We start from the raw sequence: 16,070 nt of genomic DNA, 5'->3' as shown, positions 1-16,070 counted from the left end.
AGAATGATACTGGTGGTGGGCCTGTCATAAATGGCTTTTATTGTGTTGAGATATTTTCCTTCTATACCTAATTTGTTGAGAGTCTTTATCACGAAGGGATATTGAATTTTGTCAAATGCTTTTTCAGCATCTATTGAGATAATCATATAATCTTTGTCCTTGAGTTTGTTGATGTGATGTATCATATTTATTGATTTTGAACACCGTCCTTGCATCCCTGGGATGAATCCCACTTGATCATAGAGTGTAATTTTTTTAATATGTTGCTGTATTCTGATTGCTGATTTTTAATTTAGGATTTTTGCATCTAGGGTCATCAAAGATATTGGCCTGTAATTTTTTTTTTGTTGTGTCTTTATCTGGTTTTGGTATGAATGAGTTTGGTAGAGTAGCTTCTGTTTCAATTGTTTTGAATAGTTTGAGGAGAATTGGTGTTAACTCCTCTTTAAAAGTTTGATAGAAATCAGCTGTAAAGCCATCTGGACCCAGACTTTTCTTTGTTGGAAGATTACTAATTACAGCTTCAATCTCCTTGCTTGTTACTGGTTTGTTCAGGTTTTCTCTCTCTTCTTGGTTCAGTCTTGGTAGTTTGTATGTGTCTAGAAACTTATGCATATCTTCCAGATTTTCATATTTGTTGTCATAAGTTGTTTATAATAGTCTCTAATGATTCTTTGTATTTCTGTGGTATTGATTGTAATGTCTCCCTTTTCATTTCTGATTTTTGTTATTTGGGTCTTCTCTATTTTTTTTTTTTGTTAACCTAGCTAATGGTTTGTCTATTTTATTTATCTTCTCAAAAAACCAACTTTTTGTTTTATTGATCTTTTCTATTGTTTTTTGGGTCTCTGTTTCATTTAGTTCTGCTCTGATCTTAATTATTTCTTTCTGTCCACTGCCTTTAGGTTTGGATTGTTTTTGTTTTTCCAAGTTCTTTGGGGCATAGTGTTAGGTGATTTATTTGAAGTCTTTCCGTTCTTTTTATGTAAGCATTTATTGCAATAAATATGCCTCTTAGTACTCCTTTTGCAGTATCCCACAGGTTTTGGTATGATGTATCTTTATTTTCATTAGTTTCTAGAAATTTTTTGATTTTTTGTTTAATTTCTTCTTGACCGATAGGTCATTCAGGAGCCTATTACTTAGTTTCCATGTATTTGTATAGTTTCCAGAGTTCCGCTTATTATTAATTAACAATTTTAGTCCATTGTGGTCTGAAAAGATACTTGGAATGATTTCAGCTTTTAAAAATTTGCTGAGGCTAGATTTGTGACCTAATATGTGGCCTATCCTGGAGAACATTCCATGAGCTGATGAGAAGAAATTATATTCTTTAATTGTTGGGTGAAGTGTTCTCCATATATCTGCCAGGTCCAGTTGGTCTAACATGTAGTTTAAATCCTGTGTCTCTTCGTTGATTTGTTGCCTGGAAGATCTGTCCTATACTGAGAGAGTGGTGTTCAGGTCACCCAGAATTAACGTATTAGGGCCTATTTCTTTCTTTAGGTCTAAAAGCGTTTGCTTTATATATCTGGGTGCACCCGTAGTGGGTGCATATATATTTATGATTGTTATGTCTTCTAGCTTGATAGATCCTTTTATCATTGTATAGTGGCCTTGTCTCTTTTTATGTTTTTTGGTTTAAAGTCTATTTTATCCAATATAAGAATAGCTATTTCTGTTTGTTTTTGGTTTCCATTTGCATGGTATATCTTTTTCCATCCCTTCACTTTTAGTCTGTATGTGTCTCTATATGCGAGATGGGTCTCTTGAAGACAGCACATACTTGGGTCTACCTTTTTAATCAGTCAATCTGTGCCTTTTGAAGGGAGAGTTTCATCCATTCACATTTAGGGTGGTTATTGACAGATATTGTTCAATTCCTGTCATTGCTTTTTGTTTAGATGTTTTAAATATCTTTTAATCCTTACTTCCCTTTTATTTCTCTTTTTCAGTGTTAGTCAGATATTTGAGATGGCATGATTTAGCTTCTTGCTCTTTCTCACTGGCATTTTTGTTTTAATAGCAGGTTTTGCTCTTTCTTGTATATCCTTGGTAGTGATATTCATTATTCAGATTCCAGATGAGAATTTCTTGCAGGGCTGGTCATGTGGTGGTGAACTCCCACAATTTTTGTTTGTCTGGGAAATATACTATTTCTCCCTCATTTCTGAAGGAGAGCCTTGCTGGGTAAAGAATTCTTGGCTGGCAATTTTTTTCTATTAGTGTTTTGAATATATCATTCCACTTTCTTCTGGCCTGTAGGGTTTCAGTTGAGAAGTCTGCTGTTAGTCTCTAAGGGGTTCCCTTATAGGTGACTTGATGCTTTTCTCTTGCTGCTTTTAGAATTCTTTTTTTGTCTTTGAGCTTTGCATATTTGACTATAATATTTCTTGGAGATGATCTTTTTGGATTAAATCTGTTTGGGGACCTTTGAGCTTCCTGGATCTGAAGGTCTTCATCTCTCCCTACCCCTGGGAAGTTTTCTGGTATTATTTCCTTGAATACGTTTTCAGTACCTTTTCCTTTCTCCTCCCCTTCTGGAATACTCACAATTGGGATGTTAGAGTACTTGAGGTTGTCTGCTATCTCTCTTAGATTTTCCTCATTATTTTTAATTCTTTTTTCCTTTTTTTTGTCTGCCTGGGTTATTTTGAAAAGACTGTCTTTGAGATCTGAAATTCTTTCTTCTACTTGCTCTAGCCTGCTGCTTAAGCTCTCTGTTGTGTTTTTTATTTCGATAAGTGAATATTTCTAGGAGTTATGCTACATTTTTTTTAAGGTATTAATCTTTTTGTAAATTTCCTCCTTCATATTCTGGATATTTTTTCTTGTTTCCTTGTGTTCTCTAATTGAGTCTTCTTTAATTTCTTCAAGCTTTCTTAAGATCATTGCTTGGAATTATTTTTCAGACATTTCAAGGATTCCCTGTTCTATGGGGTCTGGAATTTGAGCACTACTGTATTCCTTTGGTGGTGGTCATATCTTCTTGTTTGTTTGTAGTTCTAGTATTTTTTCATTGATGTTTGGTCATCTGGTAGATGACTTGCTTCTTCTGTTAGTCTGGGGTTGGCTATGAGGATAAAGACTTCCTCCTCTGTTTGTAGGCTCTACTGGTGACTCTTCTTATATCAGTGTAGTTAAGTGAGTGGCAGGTTGCTTGTAGAGTGGCCCTGGCTGCTGCTGTGGTGGTGAACTGTCCTTGTGGTGACAGAAGCTGTGGCGGTATCTATATTACACCATCTTGGCTCCTGTTCTAGCTTTCTGTGGCTGTAGACTGAGCCCCTGGTGCTGTGCAGGTTTCAACTCACCTCAGTGCCTGCTAGGCCATGTGCACTTCCCTCCCTACCCCAGGGCCTTAGACTGGACCCTAGTGCCATGCAGGTCTTGGCTCACCTTGATGGCTGCTGAGCTGTGTGTGCTTCCTTTCCCTCTGGGGCCTTAGACTGGGTCCCGGTGCCACAAAGGTCTCTGCTCACCTCGGTGGCTGTTGGGCTGTGTGCGCTTCCCTCCAGGCCTTAGACTGAGCCCTGGTCACAATAATCTTTTAATCTAAAGGGGCTCCTTGCACTCCATTTTCCAAACCTATGATGCAGATTTTTAAAGATCATTTCTATTTTTATGTTTATGCATCCTTATATTTTACATTTGTTTTTATAAACACCATTTAATTGAGTTTTGCCTTTTTCATCCAATATTTGACAACCTTTGTCTTTTAGTTGGAGCTTTCAGTCCATTTCTTTTTATAGTAATTACTGATATATTTCTATAAGTCCACCATCTATTTGTGCCACCTATTCTTTTTCTTTTTCTCCTATTTTTGCCTATTTTGAGATTATTTTTGTTATTCAACCCTCCACCTCTCTCTATATTTGGAGTTTATACACTCTTTTGCTACTCTAATTTTAGTGGCTACCTTAGAGATTGCCACACATCCTTATCAAAATTTTATATTCAAAGATCTTAGAATACTTTTAAATCTATTTAATTCTCATCCTTCTTGTATGTCATTCCTGTTATATATTTCTGAACATATTTATCTTGTTTAAACCTAGTTTGCTTGTTAGCCTTGCAGTATGAAGAGTTCATACATGGTGCTAGGTGTAAAGTCAAATGCCAGCTACCTCTTCAACTTTGCTGTTAGTTGAAATGAAAAAAAATAGTGTGTTTTTTCAGTTGTTGAGATGGAGCTCCCATGGAGAAAAAGAATGTAATGGCATCTGATTGTCTTTTCCATTTTTAACATTTTATGTTTCCAGTTTATAAACTTCGTTTCCAGTTTGATGAAGAAAATGTAGCTCCTATTAGAAAGTACAGTATTGAAGATTTCAAAAGTATGATCATATTTTAAAATGTTAGCAGGTTTAAATATATCTTAGTTTTTCAATTCTTACCTAAAATTACACTGTGTATACTACAATTCAGGTAGAAGTACTTTGTTTTTTTGTTGTTTTTTTTTAAGCATTCTAGTGAAGATTTATTTTACATTATTAGTTGATCCACTGGCTTTTTATATTGAATTATATTGACCGTTTTCTTATTATACCTTTAATATTTCTTCAAAGAAAACCACTGTTGAGATATTACTGATTTTGTCTATTGGTTTGGTTATTTACGTTTAAGAATTATAGTGTTTTGAAAGTTGCAAAATGTGATGGTTTCATGAGAAATCAGCAAGAATTATTTTGAAATATAGTGTTTTTTCCTATCCTGAACTAAATGTGTGAGTGTGTTTGTTTTGTTTCTTTAATAGATAGCAAACAATAAAGATGCATTGAGAAAGACATGGAACCCTAAATTTACATTAAGAAGTCACTTTGATGGCATCCGAGCCCTTGCTTTCCACCCCATTGAGCCTGTTTTGATAACAGCATCAGAGGATCACACGTTAAAAATGTGGAATTTGCAGAAAACAGCCCCAGCCAAAAAGTGAGAATACTCTACTTTAACTTTATTTGAATATTTTAATTAACTGTTTTTCCACAGAAAAATATGTATTTTATTATTTGCTATTAAATTTCCCAAATGACTCTTCTAGTTCTTTCTTCTTGACTATGTGAAGAAGGAAGAGTGTTTTTTTCCTTCATACAATCTAATCTAATGTTAGGTTGGAAAATTGACACATAGGAAGAAATGGTATTATCTGATGATTTCCTCAGGTTTGAGAAGGCTGATTACAGTCTGATATAGATTGAATTGTGTTCCCCCAAGTTTTATGACTAGAAGCTTGATTCCCCACTGTGACTGTTAAGAGGGTGAGAAATTCTATTATGGTAATTGAAAGGTAGAGCCTTGAAGAGATGATTAGATCATAGGACCATGCCATAGTGAATGGATTAAAAATGATGGTCAGGAGCATGGTTTTGAGGGCTTTTAAAAGAAGAGAGAGGAATCTCTCCCTTGCTCTCTGCTCCTCCATTTTTGCAATGTGATATTCTGCTGTCACTGTCACCACCACCAAGGTTCTCACCAGATGTGTTCCCTGGACTTTGGACTTCCTAGCCTCAGAAACTGTGAGCAATAAATTTCATTTTCTTTATAAATCACCGAGTTTCACGTATTTGTTATAAGCAATAGCAACAGACTAATATGGAAAATTGGTAACAGAGAAGTGGGAAGTTGCTTATAACAAATACTTGAAAATGTGGAAACAGCTTTGGAACTGGGTGTTAGGCAATGGTTGGAAGAGTTTGGAGAACTCAGAAGAAGACAGTAAAATTAGGGAAACTTTGGAATGTCTTTGAGACAGGTTACGTGGTGGCAAGCAGAATGCTGGTAGAAATATGGACTAAAGACCATTCTAAGGAGGTCTCAAGTAGGAGTAAGAAGGAGTTTATTGGAAACTGGGGCAGAGATCACCCTTGCTGTGAACTGGCAAAGAATTTGGCTGCATTCTGTCCATGCCCTAAGACTTTGTGGAAGTTGGAATTTAGGAGTTGTGAACCAGAGTATTTGGCAGAACAAATTTCTAAGCAGCAGAGCATTAAAGAAGCTGCATAGCTACTTTTTAACAGCCTACACTGAGTTTTGGTGGCAAAGTCACAACATAAAGCCCGAATTAAAAGGGAAGCAGAATGTAAAAATTTGGAAAATTTGCAGCCTGGCCATGTGGTAGAGAAGCAGAGAACATTTTCAGAAGAAAAATTCAGTGACACTAAGATGAACACAAAAGAAAGAGATTGTCAAGAGAAGGGGAAAAAGGCCCTCAAGGCATTGTAGAAGCCTCTGGTGCCAGCCCTTTCATTTCAGGCCCAAGGGCCTAGGGAGACAGAATGGTCTTGGGGAACAGGCCTGAGGTACCCTTCATGGGCTCGCTGCTCAGGGCTACCTCTGGAAGCTGCTTCTGGCACCAGCACCCCAGCTGCTTTGGCTGCTCCAGCCATGGCTAACTTGGCCCCAAGGCGTGGCTGGACCTGCAGCTTTGAAAGATACAAGCCAGAAGCTTTGGTGACGTCCACATGGTGTTAGGTCTGCAGGCTCGCAGAATGCTGGAGTTATGAAGGCTTGGAAGCCTCCACCCCAATTTCAAAGGATATATGGAAAAGTCTGGGGGCCAAGGAAGAGATCCATCGCAGGGGCAGATTCACTGCATAGAGCCTTCACTAGAGTAATGCCGAGCAGAAACATGGGGTCAGAGTTGCAGCAGAAAAACCCCAACAGCACCATGATTAGTGAAGCCACAAGAGTGGGACTGCCATGGAGACCTCAGACCTGTCCATGCACCGCCAGCCTGGGAGAGCTGAAGCATGGCCTTAGACCAGGAAAACTATAGGAGTGGAGCTGCTTGAGGACTTGAGGATGACCCCCCCCCCCCCCCCCATCAGCATGCAGAGGATGTTGGACATTGAGTCAAGTTACATTATTTGCTAGCTTTAAGATTCAATGCGTGCCTTGCTGGGTTTTGGACTTGTTTGGGACCTGTCTGTTACCCCTTTCTTTTGGCCTATTTCTCCCTTTTTGAACGAGAATATGTACCCTGTGTTTGTCCCCCCATTGTATCTTGGAAGTAGATAACTTGTTTTGATTTTCCAAATGGGACTTTGGACTTTGGACTTTTGAGTTGAAACAAGTTAAGACTTTGGGGATGGAATGAATGTTTTATCTGTGAGAAGGACATAAACTTTGCGGGCCAGGGGCAGAATGATCTGGATTGAATTGCGTTCCCCAAGTTTTGTGTATTAAAAGCTTGATTCCCCACTGTGACTGTCAAGAGAGTAGGAAGTCCTATTACGGTAATTGAAAAGTGGAGCCTTAAAGAGGTGATTAGATTGTAGGACCATGCCATAGTGAATGGATTAAAAATGGTGGTCAGGGGTGTGGTTCTGAGGGCTTTAAAAGAAGAGAGAGGGGAAGAGAATCTCTCTCTTACTCTCTGCTCCACCATTTTTGCAATGTGATACTCTGTTGTCACTGTCACCACCACCAAGGTTCTCACCAGATGTGTTCCCTGGACTTTGGACTTCCCAGCCTCAGAAACTGTGAGCAATAAATTTCATTTTCTTTATAAATCACTCAGTTTCAAGTATTTTGTTATAAGCAACAGAAATGGACTAATACACAGTCCTTATATGTACAGCGTTTTGAATGGTTGTCTTCGTTGGGTCGCTTTTTATCTACACTGAAGTTTTCTGCCATTCTTTAAAGAGGTATAGACATGCTGAAAATCGTCAAACCTTCACCACCACTCTGCCCCATTGTTTACTTGGTTTGGACTCACAGAGTGGAGTAAAGGGCTGATTGAGATAGGTGAGGGACCTCTCTTTGGTCTTATCTTTTGGCCTTGAGCCTTTAGGTATTTCCATACCCACCAATATGTCTAGACTGAAAGGCACCATTGTTCAAGTCAACAGTAAGAAAGTAAAAAACTCAATTAAAAACGGGCAAAGGAGCTGAATAGACATTTCTCAAAGATATACAAATGGCCAACAGACACATGAAAAATGCTCAACATCACTTAGCATCAGGGAAATACAAATCAAAACCATTTTGAACTTTCATCTCATCCCAAGTAGACTGGCTGTTATCAAAAAGACAGAGAATAACAAATGCTGACGAGAATGTGGAGAAAGAGGAACTTTCCTACACTGTTGGTGGGACTGTAAATTAGTGCAGCCATTATGGAAAACATTGTAGAGGTTCTGCAAACAACTACTGATATAACTGCCATATGATCCAGCAATCCCACGGCTGGGTATATACCCAAAGGAGTGAAAATCATCATGTCAAAGGGGTACCTGCACTCCCATCTTTATTGCAGCTCTATTTACAGTAGCCAAGAGTTGGAACCTACCTAAATGTCCATCAGGAGATGACTGGATAAGGAAAACGTGGTACTTGATGGAATATATACTTGATGGAATATTACTCTGCTGTGGGAAAAAAAAAGAACGAAATTCTGCTATTTGCAGCAATGTGGATGAACTTGGAGAAAATTATGTTAAGTGAAATAAGCCAGGCACAGAAAGAGAAATACCACATGTCCTCACTCAAAAGTGGGAGTTGAAAGAAAGAAAGAAAGAAAAGAAAGGAAAGGAAAGAAAAGAGAGAAAAGGAGTGAATCACAATAATACATTGAACTTTCAAACAAAGGAACAGAACTGTGGTTATTAGAGGTGGGAAAGGGAAGGGGTGGGGGGTTGGCAAGAAATGAGTTAAAGGTCACAAAGATTGATTACATTTTGTAAACATGAGTATACTGATTATCCTGATTTGATCGCCACATATTGTACACATGTATAATATTCAAATCTGTACCCCACAAATACATATAATCAACTATGTTACAATTAAAAAATAAATAAAATGAAATAAAAAAATAAAAGCCCACATTGTTGCTGTCTTTTAACTGCTAGTGCTTGCCTTTGCCCCTTGTTCCTGTCTGAGCATGGACAGACATGAGTTAGTATAAACCCTTTTATTAGTAGCCAAACTAGACCCAGTCCTTTTTGGTGGGGTTCTCTTATTTGAGCTCCTATCCTTCCTAGGGTCATGTAGTCCAGAACCAGTGTCTGTCAGCAAAGGCCCCTCTGCAGTGTCAGGCACTTTTGTTATTACAAGAATACAACTAAACATCAAATGGAGGAGGTTATAGAAATTTTTACTACTGGTAGAGGAAATCTGTTGCCCAATTTAAAAGAGATCAGTGGCACTCATGCTATGAGTCATACATATGGTAGATAAGATACTTGATTTATCAGTCTGCATCAGATAGCTCAAGCATATCTTGCTAAAACCAAATAGACCCTCTCATGGATCAGGTATTTTCATTAGAATGAAATTAGACATTGTGCCTTTTGCCTTTCTAATTTTTTGGTAACAATATGCTAGTTATGGGTCTAGCACAATCATATGAGGCCAGAGATGTGAATGTCTTACATATTCTTGACTAAAATTTAGAAGAATAGTGAAACAAGTTTCTTGCTGGTGGTAGCTTAACAATAATACCTTCACATGTAAATAACAGTGGCCTGTTTACCTTTGAACTTAAAACTTGGAAATGACTTGAGAAGAGATAACATGCCTGTAAATAACTGCAATACACTATAGAAAATGGTAAGTATGGGTTGAATATCCCTTATCTGAAATGCTTGGGACCAGAAGTGTTTTGGATTTCAAATTTTTTCTGATTTGGGAATATTTGTAGAATACATACTGGTTGAGCATTCCTAATCCAAAAATCTGAAATCCCCCAGTGAACATTTTCTTTGAGCTTCATGTTGGTGCTCAAAAGGTTTCAGATTTTGGACCATTTCTGAGTTCAAATTAGAAATACTCAACCTTTACTTGACTTTAAATATGGTTTCTACTAACATTTATGGCCAGTATTAGGTAGTGTATTGTACCCATAGTGGTGTTCTGAATAGTGAATAAACTGATAATGTGGACATTTTCTACAATATCAAGGACAGACATATTAATCTTCATGGAAAGGAAAGGAAATTAAAGTATCATTTGTTGAAACCCTATTATGTGCATGGTTCTGTCCTAGGCTGGTTTTTAAATTGTAGAATCTCATTTAACCCCGTGAGTATTTGGTGTTATTTTCATTAGGAATCTGAAGTTCTGAAAGATTAAATAACTTGCCCCAAATTAGCCAGTTAATAACAGAAGTGGAAATTGAATTCAGAAATGTATTCCTTCAAAGCCCATGTTGTTTCTCCTGAGTGAAGCTGTCTCTCACTTGTCAAATAGATTATGACAATGTTAAAAGCACTGTAACAAGGTATTATTACTAAACAAGGACCTTGTTTTTTGTTTTTTTAAAAATTGTAATATAATTGATTTGTATGTATCTGTGGGGTACAGAATTGATTATCATTACCTGTGTGTAATATGTGATGCTCAAATCAGGATAATTAGTATATTCAACATTATACAATATAATCTTTTCACATGTCCCTTTACCAATTCCTCCTTGTACCCCACTTTCCACCTCTGGAGAATGATTATTGATCTTTCTTTTATACTCAGTCCATCAATAGATTCCATTACCTTTATCAACAAAATATATGATCAGTCTGGTCTGTTTCCACCTCTATTTCTATTTTATTCTTCACACAGTAGCTTTGATTTTTTAAATATCTGTTTGTATTTTACTTTATATTATAATTTTATATTGTATATACAGAGGTAAAAACCACACTAAACAGTTGTGTAGCTTAGTGAATTATTATAAGACAACTCCCTTTCTGCATTCTTGGTGAGACTATAAATTAGCACAGCCATTATGGAGAGCAGTATGGAGGTTCCTCAAATAACTACAAGTAGAACTGCCATATGATCCAGTAATCCTACTGCTGGGGATATATCCAGAGGAATGGAAATCATAGTGTTGAAGGGAAACCTGCACTTCCATGTTTATCGCAGCTCTATTTACAATAGCCAAGTGATGTAACCAACCTAAATGTCCATCAGTAGGTGACTGGATCTTGTTTCTTGATCCCATGAAAATGTGATTGGTGTTAGGTAAGCTTTCTTATGCATGATGTCATTGAGAATGGTATATTACCATAGGGTTTCTATTTCTAAAGGCAATTTTATGACATATATTCAATTATACTGTTTACTACTGGAGCTTAGAGTGGTAAAAGTTGTCTTCTCTGTCTGATTTAGGAGTACTTCTCTTGATGTAGAGCCTATCTATACATTCAGGGCTCATAAGTAAGTATGTGCTTTTTCTTTATTTTAAACATCATCATTGTAAAACAGCCTGTTAGGATTTTTTTTTTCTACTTACGTATTTGTGTTATGTATTTTTGTGTTTAGTAGTAGTTTTGTAAATGTAAAAGAAATTGTCAGATGGTATAATGCTAAAACAAGTTTATAACTACCAAATAAGGATCCTTTCTGAAATTAGATTTTATTTGTATGTTTAAATGATGTGTGTATATATATCTTAAAATAAAATTGAGGCAATTAGGTTTAAATATTAGAAATATTGATCTTTTTTCCTTATAGATAACCTAGATAAAAATATTTGAGAATTTTTTCTATTGTGATCACATATCGCATGCTTTTCCTGTTTCCGTGTGAGCTTAAGGAATGTGTCCACTTGATTTACCACGGCGATTGGCATACTTTTTACATAAAGGACCACATAGTAAATATTTTTTAGGCTTTGCGGGCAGTATTCTGTTACATATTCTTAATTTTTGTTTTGTTTTGTTTTATTCCTCATTAAAAATGTAAAAACCATTCTTAGCTTTAGGACTGTACAGAGACAGACCACTGGTTGGATTGGGCCTGCAGGCTGTAGTTTACCAACCTCTGGTTTAGCAGAGGAAGAAAAATGAACAGTGTTTTGATAATATTTTTATCTGTTATAAAAAATAGGTAGAAAGCCAGTTGAGTAATTAAGCATTCTTATTTTTAACTATCATATTATCAGATGCATTTTTGAGAATAGCAATTGATTTTTTAAAAAAATCTCTCAGAGGTCCAGTGCTTTGTGTGGTAATGAGCAGCAATGGTGAGCAATGTTACAGTGGTGGTACTGATGGACTGATCCAGGGCTGGAATACCACTAATCCCAACATCGATCCCTATGACTCTTATGGTATGTGATTCCCCAAAGGTCTGAAAGAATAAAATGTTTTCTTCTTACACATTTTTTTCCATAGTTTATATAAGGATAATATGTTGGCATCATCCCCTTGATCAATTATTGGAGAGATGTAGAAGCTAACAGCTTTTAATGTCCGTGACACCAAAATACTTAAAAGACCTCATAAGTTGAATGCCCTTTTAATCTTGGAAACAGTACCATAAATTATAAATCTATATTATAATCTATTACTAGATATTACCCCAAATTCTCTTGCAAAACTGTTTAGGAATTCGCTGTCCTGGTTTTCTCTTAAGTTCTAGAATGGTTTAAAATGTCATATTTGTCATAAAAGCATATTTTAATTTCATTATCACTTTAAATTAATTTTGCCACCAAACCTAACTAAAGATAAGAAATTCAGTAAACAAAAACTTTCCACATCATTTATTTAATGAGCATTAAACATATATTTTGTGAAAAGTAACCCCCCTCTTCCCCAATTCTCTTACAAATTTATCAGATCCATGCCTTCCTTTACTTCTCTCCCAGAGGACCAACTGTCCCTCATTCTGTCCCAGGCCAGCCCTTCCTGTTTTGTTCTTGACCTTATTCTTTCTAGTTTCCTTTGGGACCGTACTTTAATCTTTCCCTTTCCTCTCCCTTTCCCACATTTTAATTAATCCTCACTCTCATTGCTGTCTCTCCATCCTCTAAGCATATAAATTAGTACAGGTTTTTTCCCATCCTAGGTAAGGGGAAGTCTTTTCTTGACCCCCTTTCCCTCTCTGGCTGCTGTTTAGTCTCTCCCTTTCCCTCATCGTCTTTGTTACTTTGATGGTGTTGTCTAGAAAACATAATTACTGGTTACTAAATCCATGTCCTTTCCCTGTGCATCATCCCTTTGCATTTTGACTTCTGGCTCCATCACTTAAATATAAAAAGATTGTCAGTGACTATCTGATTTCCTGATCCTAGGGTATTTTACAGTCCTTATTTTACTAGATGTATTGGCTGTATTTGAGACAGCTAACTCCATCCTTTTTGAAATTTGTTCATTCTATTGGCTTTTTTGACTTTGTGGCAGTTTTTGTTTTCTGTTCTTCATGAACTCCATTTATTTCTCTCACCTTAAATATTGGCACTTATCAAGGCCCAGACCCTATCTCATTCTTTGTGGTGTACAAACATTCTTTGGGAGATTGAATCTACTTGTGTAGTTTTGTATTATATTGACTCATAAATCTCTTCATTAAGCTTCAGACTGCTTACAGGAAATTTCAAAGTGGCTGTCTCATTGTCTGTAAATCCCAACATATTCTGTGTTTCTTCTCCTCCATATTCTTTTATTTTATTTGGTGGCACTACCAGAGTTACCCAAACTAGAAACCTGAGAGTTATCCTTGATTCCTTGTTCTGTCATACTATCCACAGCTTATTAGTTACCTAGTTTTTTAGTATAACTCCCTAAATATTTCTGGAATTACTCCTGCTCTGGCCCTTTTACCACTGCCCTAGCTTAGGTCTTTATCATCACTCTTCCAGTCTATGGAACCAGGCTCCTTGCCTTTGTCTTGATTCTGTCCAATCTGCTTTCTATACTGCAGTCAAGGTTACCTTATTAAACACTTACGTGACCTTACTGCTCTTTTCTTCAGTGGTTCTCTGTTTTTTTCAGGATAATTTCTAAGTTCTTTAATATGTCATAGAAATCTCACCATAAATTGGCTGCCCTCATCTCATCCACTTCCTGCCTCACACTGCACCCTTGAGTATTACTGAATTGCTTGTAAATTTCCTAACGTATCATGTTGTTTTTTCTGGGTTTGTAGGTGCTGCCTCCTTGCCAGGCACGTCTTCCTCTGTTCTCTGACTGGCTGACATCTGTGTACTCTAAGTGTCACCCTCTTCAGGAAGTTTTCACTCATCCCAGTTACTCTCCGTGGTTACTGGTGTCTGTCACTATTATTATACTTCCACCATTGTCTTTTGAGGACAGGGGTAGTATTGTGTCTTAGTCATTTGTGTGGCCCCAGCATCGAGCATAGTGCCTGACACACAGTGTCTTCGATAAATATTTTATGGTGTGTCTGAGAGAGGATATAAGACAGATAACACCATTGGCATTTCCAGACTTAACGTCTGTGAGCCATCTTGAAAGTACCACTTTATATAATCATTATGAGGGTTAATAATTGAAGTTTCTAATGTGACTTTTATTATGATTCTATGCTAAGTAACCCTCTTCGCCTCCCTCTCCCTTCTACCACATCCACATCATCTACATCTCAGTTCTTGCTATTTGAGAATTTGGGGATACCTGTAGGTCTCCGTTCCCGTCCATTATGAATATTATTCTCCCAGGAATAACTGCCATTCATTGTACAGTGGGAAAAGTGGCCAGAAGGGGTATAGCTGAAGTGCTGAAGGAGTTCAGAGGAGAACAGAGGACCTCTGTTCACTTCATCGGGAGTATGAGTTGTGGTTTCTTCAGTGGTCGATTAAATTCAAATTATTTATATTAACATACTTTTAAAAAAATCTAGATAAATGAGAGGACAAAAGGAAGGGGAAAGGAAATACCTAATTTTTTTAAGGAGAAAAATATTTGCTTTTTAATATTTAAATTTTAAACTCAATGTGTATATTTCCAAGCCTGCTTTTAATTAGTGTAGCATTTCAGAAGGATAATACAAACCAGGGAGCATTTTATATGGTTATCAGGGGCTTTTCTTTATATACTTTACTTTCTCTGGATTCTAAGTGTTTTTATGATTTGTTTGTTTTTTCTCCTGATTTTGCATTTTTGCTGTTTTGTATAGACCCTTCTGTTTTAAGAGGCCCTCTGCTAGGCCATACGGATGCAGTCTGGGGTTTGGCTTACAGTGCAGCACATCAGCGTTTGTTATCCTGTTCAGCAGATGGCACTCTGCGTTTATGGAATACAACTGAGGTTGCTCCAGCACTAAGTGTATTTAGTGATAATCAAGGTACATATTTTAAAAACTAATTTTGCTGAATCTTTTATAAAAGGTCTTATTCTAAAAGCCAAACGAACAAGCACATAAGTAAATAAATGATTCTATGAGCTCTTACTGTTTAATTTTGAAGGCTTTTTGAAAAAAGAAAAGTATATCTGTTTGAATTTCCAACTTTAGTTTTTAATAGCATAGTATTTGGTGAAAGAACACTCAGATTTTAAATTTTTAAAAATTGAGATGTAATTTATATACAGTGAAAAACACAGATCTTAAGGGTAGATTTTAATGAGTCTGATAATGAATACACTCCTTTAACTCACACCGATCAAGACATAGAACATTTTCTTCACCTCCTCAAGTTTCTTCATGTCCTCGTCAATCTCCTCTTCCACTTCCCAACCAGACATACCCACTGTTGTGATTTCTTTCGTCGTAGATTAGTTTTGTCTATTCTGAAACTTCAGTATGTACTCTTTTGTATCAGGCTTTTTATTCTCACTATAATGTTTCTATAGTTCATGTTGTGTTAATTTATTTCTTTTTATTGTTTAATAGTATTTTATTAAGCCGTAATTTATTTATTTACCTCTTGATGGACATTTGGGTTGTTTCCATTTTTTGGCTATTATGAACAAAGCTTCTGTGAACATTCATGTATTTTCATCATAGGTGTGTAGAGACCTAGAAGTAGAATTGCTGGGCTTTAGGGTGGGTGTTTATTTTACTTTATGTGAAATCACCAAAATTTTTTCAAAAGCAATTGTGCCATTTTACACTACTGACAGCAATGAATGAGAATTCCAGTTGCCCTAAATCCTTACCAACATTTGGTATTGTCAATCTATATTTAATTTTAGCCATTCTGGTGGGTGTGGAGTGGCATTTCATTTTAGTTTTAGTTTGTGTTTCTTTGGTAGCTAAGTATGTTGAGCACTTTTTTTATTTGCTCCTTGGGCAAAAATATATCTTCTGCAGTACACACAGTTTTTAACTTTTAGCTTGATTTAGATTTTGAGCCAAATGGTAAAAAATCAGATTATTATATT

The 16,070-nt window shown here is 36.5% G+C and overlaps 1 protein-coding gene across 2 annotated transcripts in view; it reads left to right on the top strand.

Moving 5' to 3' along the window:
- The window catches only part of STRN (striatin), a 111,757-nt gene that overhangs the window by 88,042 nt on the left and 7,645 nt on the right, over positions 1-16,070 (top strand). For both annotated transcript variants that reach the window (XM_063078119.1, XM_063078118.1), the window contains 4 exons: positions 4,754-4,929; positions 11,113-11,160; positions 11,934-12,055; positions 14,866-15,033. In XM_063078119.1, the coding sequence (XP_062934189.1) occupies positions 4,754-4,929; positions 11,113-11,160; positions 11,934-12,055; positions 14,866-15,033 (514 nt within the window). The remainder of the gene's footprint in view (positions 1-4,753; positions 4,930-11,112; positions 11,161-11,933; positions 12,056-14,865; positions 15,034-16,070) is intronic.

This window comes from Cynocephalus volans, chromosome 14 (genome assembly GCF_027409185.1).
Source record: "Cynocephalus volans isolate mCynVol1 chromosome 14, mCynVol1.pri, whole genome shotgun sequence".
NCBI classification, from domain to species: Eukaryota; Metazoa; Chordata; class Mammalia; order Dermoptera; family Cynocephalidae; genus Cynocephalus; species Cynocephalus volans.
The sequence above is the reverse complement of the archived record's forward strand: the minus strand, read 5'-3'. Positions and strand labels throughout refer to the sequence as shown.